Source organism: Orycteropus afer, unplaced genomic scaffold (assembly GCF_000298275.1).
Source record: "Orycteropus afer afer isolate SDZICR_OR568_19922 unplaced genomic scaffold, OryAfe1.0 scaffold00045, whole genome shotgun sequence".
NCBI classification, from domain to species: Eukaryota; Metazoa; Chordata; class Mammalia; order Tubulidentata; family Orycteropodidae; genus Orycteropus; species Orycteropus afer.
Genome location: NW_006921632.1, coordinates 3,850,544 through 3,856,426, shown reverse-complemented (window position 1 = coordinate 3,856,426; position 5,883 = coordinate 3,850,544). Strand labels below are relative to the sequence as shown.

General features: G+C 37.8%; 1 protein-coding gene across 1 annotated transcript; it reads right to left on the bottom strand.

The window, feature by feature from the left end:
* Positions 1 to 4,615: 4,615 nt before the first annotated feature.
* Positions 4,616 to 5,603, bottom strand: LOC103194477 (olfactory receptor 8S1-like). The gene is made up of 2 exons (XM_042780554.1): positions 5,327 to 5,603; positions 4,616 to 5,262 (listed from the first exon to the last, which is right to left on the bottom strand). Exons 1-2 carry the CDS (start codon positions 5,601 to 5,603, stop codon positions 4,616 to 4,618), a joined length of 924 nt encoding a protein of 307 aa, XP_042636488.1.
* Positions 5,604 to 5,883: the final 280 nt, after the last annotated feature.

Below are 5,883 nucleotides of genomic sequence, written 5' to 3'. Positions count from 1 at the left end.
GCAATTCACTCACTGCAAGTATATATGAAAATAAGTTAAAAAGATATTAGAACAAAAGTACCACTAGCTCAAGTAAGAAAGACATGAATCAGAAAAGAAACATCCCTCTTTATTTATCACATTTAGATAATACTCTGCTATTTAGGTATTTTTCCTTTAAACCTGTCTATCTATCTATCATCTATAAATCTACTTAATTTTCTTCTCAAAATTGATTACATCCTTGATACTGAAAGATGGTCTATGGATTGGCATTGTTAATGCCATCTGAGACCTTATTAGAAATACACACTCTTAAGCCCCATGCCAAATTTACTGAATTTGGATTTTCATTCATCACATTCCCAAGTATTTCATATGCACATCAAAATTTGGTAGACATTGAATTAAATTCAGATTTAGTTTTGTCTCTTTAAATTAGCATTTTAATATGTAGATTTTCCTTACATTAAATATTTTTATACAAGTGATTTGTAAATATGGATTACAGTATTCAATAGTATGGGTTTACCTTAATCAAACTACTTAGACTACTAAACAAGTTAAAGAATATATAGTTTTCCTCAGTATTATGAATAATTCTCTGATAGTCTTGTACCTAAAATTTGATGGAGTATCACATTACTTTTCTGAACCTATTAATACTGGGGTAGACAATATGAACCTTGTGAAAGATCTTGATACATTTTATCACATAATTTTCAGAAATGTTGAATCAGTTCACACTTTTGCCTAAAGGTTATGTGTATGCTTATCTCTTTAGAGTCTCACCAAATTTGACTACTACTGGTATACTTAATCTTTAAAATTTATTTATCAAAATTATATAAATGTAATATAAAAACTAAATACTAAGGAGCCATAGTGATGCAGTGGTTAAAGTGTTGAGCTGCTAACCAAAGCTCGGCAGCTTGAACCCTCCAACAGCTCATCGAGAGAAAGATGTGGAGTCTCCTTCTCTAAAGATTTACAGCATTGGAAACCCTGTGTGGACAGTTCTACTCTCTTTTATAGGATCAATATGAGTTGGAATCATTTCAACAGCAGTGACTTCGGTTTTCTGGATTAGAGTAAATAATGTTTGAGTATTTACTGGACAATACTTTTTCTCCTTTTGTGAATTGTGTGTTTGTATTTCTTACAAATATTTGAGTGATATGTCTGTGTTTGAGAAGTGGCATATCTAATGCAAGGAACAGTAATGACAGAGGATTTACATACATTACAGGCATCACAATTAAGTGATAAACACATTCTTTGCAAAACAGTCTTCCAATATTTGTCAAGAAGCTTAATAAACATAGTATGTACTGATCTAATAATTTCAATTCTACTAATTATAAATACAAAAAAATTATCTTTGTACTGAGATATTTTATATTTTGTTATTAAAGTGCAACTATAGTGCAGTGTATTGCTTAATATGGCCATTCTAGGCATAGTCTTCCATTCTATAATGTCCTAGTCTCTATGCAGGAGCTCTGGTGATATTTGACTGCTAACCAGAAGGATGACAGTTCAAATCCATCAGCCACTCCTGGGAAGGAAGACTGGCAATTCACTTCTGTAGAGATACTGCCTCGGAAACCAAAGGAGGGGTCACTACAAAATCGGAACTGACTTGAAAGCAGTGAGTTTGTTTTTTTCATTCTCTATGCCTGTTGGTGGCGTAGTGCCTAAGGCATTTGACTGCTAACTAGAAGGCTGGTGGTTCAAACCCACCAGCTACTACTCGGAAGGAAGGTTGGGCAATCTACTTCCTAGTGATACCACCTCAGAAATCCAAGGAGGGGTCGCTATGAGTCAGATTCAACTGGAGGGCAGTGAGTTTGGTGTTTGGCTCGTATGCCTGTTTAGGGTGAGATGCATCGTGAGTCCTGCCTTGCTGGAGAGTATGAATCAAGTCACCAACCCTTCGTTTCTTTGTAGGTATTTATGTGAATGTTCTGGGAAAGTGCTCTCTCTTGTTCCGGACCTGCGTTTGGTTCATCATCATCTCACCCCTGCACCTGAGATAGTAGCTGGTCATCTGACCTACCAATTTGGGTTTGCCAACCCCTTCAACCACACGAGTGAGGAAAATCCTCCAGACTTCCCACAGACTTGGCACTTGCCAGCCTCCCAATCTCCACCATCATATGAGCCATTTCCTTGGCAGTTTGTGAGTTCTGTGAGATGTCACAGCCAGATATGGAACCCTAGGACAGGACGGAGAGTACCGATGGAGGGAGGAGAAGTTGATGTTAGAGATAATGGACTGGTACAGCAGGGTGGAAAAGCTGGAAATTTGGAACATCTTTAACTTCCACCTCATAGGGACCAGCATTGTGCTGATCTTCCTAAAAGAAATTATTTGAGCAGCTACCTTGAACTATGGGAGCTCTGGTAGCATAGTGCCTTTGGCACTTGACTGCTAATCAGAAGGCTGGCAGTTCAAACCCACCAGCCACTCCTCGGAAGAAAGATGGAGCAATCTACTTCTGTAGTGATACTGCCTTGGAAACCCAAGGAGGGGTCACTATGAGTCGGGTCTGACTTGACAGCACATAACAACAACAACAACAACAACCTTGAATTATATTAAAAAAATTGGGAGAAATAAATTTTAATAGGGAAATATGAAATTATTTCCAATCATGGAAAATCTCTAATTATACTTTGGAATATGTATTTAATAAATTATTAAAATGATTAAAACTGATACTTACAAAGGATTTTTAATGAAATAAAAGTAATAACTATGTAATTTAAGTGAAAAATCTTAGTATAAAATTGTACATGTATTATATTTGTAAAGCATAAAAAAACAAAATAATGTGTTAAAGGCAATTTGCCTTTTGAGCTGGAATTGATGATAGGGCTCACAGGGGACAGATGTTAAATTTCCCCATTTTAAACAGAACTGCCAACAACTGTGGCCAGATACTTATACCTTTGGCTAATTCCCATGTGGTATAACAGATCTACTACTCGACTCACACACCAACACATACTTAGCAGTACATAGAAGGAATTCTAGGGGACTAGAGTGGAAAGAGGAAGTCTTAATGCCCTAGCCCTAATGGGGAATAGCAGTACATTTGCAATTTACTCTCCTCCTTATGGAAGAGAGTTAGGTGACTTCCCTCCCTGAAGTTAAGTAAAGGAGACACCAAGAAAACTACTCACAAACATAAAAATTCATGAAAGTAGGGAAGATTGACATATCATTTCTCTACATGTAAACATTTGATCATTTAAATTCAATTTCTTTAAAATTTGAAAATATTGACTATTGTTAATGGGTGTTACATGACCTAGTTAAGCTTTTGTTTTGACTGTAACTGAAAGGGAACAGAAAATGTCATATTGTATTATATCCATGCCATATTGTCACATTTGCTTTCAACAGAGCAATGCATTGATACTCAAAAATTCATATTGAGCAGGTGAAAAATGATCCATAATTTTTATGTGGTAATCTATATACAAATATGAATAAAAGTAGCAAAAAGGAAGCAACAATTTTATAAATTATATATATGATGACTCCTACATTAAAGATAGGTTACTGATAAGCATTTACAAATTATGATTTCATGATGAAATGTCTTTGAGTCAACTAATAATCTTTCAAGTCCTCCAAATAGCAAGGGAGAATATCCAGAAATATTGAAGGGATGACAAATGTTTCTCTCCTATATAAAATTTGGAAATGTTTTGATGATAGAGTCTAGATGGAATCAGGAGCTCTGGTAGCATAGTGCCTAAGGCACTTGACTGCTAATCAGAAGGTTGGTGGTTCAAACCCACCAGCCATTCCTTGGAAGGAAGATGGGGCAATCTACTTCTGTAGTGATACAGCCTCAGAAACCCAAGGAGGGATCTCTATGAGTTGGGTCCGACTTGACGGCACATAGCAACAGCAACAACAGATGGAATAGCACTATAGTAATGTATGTTGTTGTTGTTATGTCCTTCTTCCTTAGGCTGTGGGCCCACTTAAACTGGGAAATAAGTACAATCAGGTCACCTATGCTAGAAGTGGGTTTCTCCACAGCCTTAGTTCCTAGATTAAGCTCAGTGTAGCAGCAAACACTTGGGAAGGTTGCACGCCTATTAAAGTGACTCACTCATTTCTCTTCCTGTGACTATAACCAGAACTCATTACCCTAGGTCCCTATGAAATCATTATGATCTATTCCCCCAAAAGATACAGACATTTTTCTATTCAGAAAAACTATGATTTTCAGCACCTTTCCCTAATTTAACTTCAAATAATGATAATTTACACCAAAACAACATTCATACACACACACATATACACCAACATACACACAAAAACATACATGTACAAACACATGCACACATATATATGAGAGAATTATTGGTGAAAATATTCATTAAAAAATTTTATGTTTTGACATGACTATTCAAACCATTCTTTTGCCTCTGCATGGGATTGAAGTGAATGATCCACTTTATAACAGATCTGTATTTCTTCTACATTTGTTTCTGATTTATTTTGCCAAATTTGACTTAATGAGAAGTCGAGATGTTCTCATTAGTGTCTTACTACAAGTATTTCTATCTGAATTCTCTATCACCCTTTCTCTTTGTTCAGCCACTGAATACATTATAAAATTTTTCTCAGTTTTCTTCTCACAGCTGCCTTTACCTCCTTGTTCTTCATGCTATAGATGAGGGAATTCAGCATGGGAGTGATCACACCATACTGCACAGAGAAGATCAATTCCAAGGGTGAACCTGAGGTTGGCATGAAATAGCGGAGAAAAGCTGATCCATAGAAAAAAATCACTGCAGTGAGGTGGGAGGAGCAGGTGGAGAAAGGCTTGCTTCTGCCAGAGGTGGAACTGATACTAAGGATGGTGGAGATGATGCAGATGTAGGAGAAAAATATTGAAAGGGAAGTTATTAGTCCATGTGGGATAAAGGAGCAAAGCATGACAATGAAGTTGGTGGAGACATCAGAACAAGACAGAGGGAAGATAGAGGGTAACTCACAGCTGTAGTGGGGGATGATACAGGTATCACAGAAGTCCATTTTCACTGCCAGAAGGACATTGATGAATGCGTCCAGAAAACTTAGACCCCATGAGCCCCACACAAGCTGCACATATCGCTGTTTACTCATCATCTGGCCATAGAGCAGAGGGTAGCAGATGGCAGCATAGTGATCGTAGGCCATCACTGAGAGCAGAAGGCCTTCAGTCCCTCCAGTGATAAGCACAAAGAATATTTGAATGAGGCAGCACCTTACAAGGAGGGGTTGCTATGAGTCGGGGCCGACTTGACAGCACATAACAACAACAACAACAACTTACTGATATGGTTTTCTTCTGAGACAATAGATTCTCCAGCATCTTAGGTACACTGACTGAAGAGAAGCAGAGATCAAGAAAAGAGAGGTGACTCAAGAAGAAGTACATGGGTGTGTGGAGATAAGAATCAGTCCTGATGACCAGCAGCATTATCAAGTTCCCCATGAAAGTCAGGAGATAAATCCCCAGGAAGAGCAAAAATAGCAAAGCCTGTATGTTGGGGTCAGAAGAGAGACCAAGGAGAATGAACTCGGTGATGGCACTGTGGTCCTTCAAGGCCATTTACAAAGTTTTGTCCCTAAAAATAATATAGAAAGCCATGACAGTGAAATTTCTATTGTCTTCCAACCAATTTTCATATTACTTTGACTTTCATTTGATATCAGTCACTCAAAAACTCACTGTGTCTAGTCGGATCCGACTCAGAGCAACCCCTCCTTGGGCTTCCAAGGCAGTATCACTACGGAAGTAGATTGCCCCATCTTCCTGGTGGGTTTTAACCTCCAGCCTCTGGTTAGCAGTCAAATGCCTTAGGAACTATGCCACCAGATCTCTCTTTGAT

What these genes read in the sequence shown, in the direction of transcription:
- LOC103194477 (XM_042780554.1), bottom strand. Translation starts at nt 5,603, where the DNA reads ATGGCCTTGAAGGACCACAGTGCCATCACCGAGTTCATTCTCCTTGGT. An exon ending in GTCTCAGAAGAAAACCATAT is followed by an intron (nt 5,263 to 5,326) that starts CAGTAAGTTGTT and finishes AGCAACCCCTCC; the next exon opens with TTGTAAGGTGCTGCCTCATT.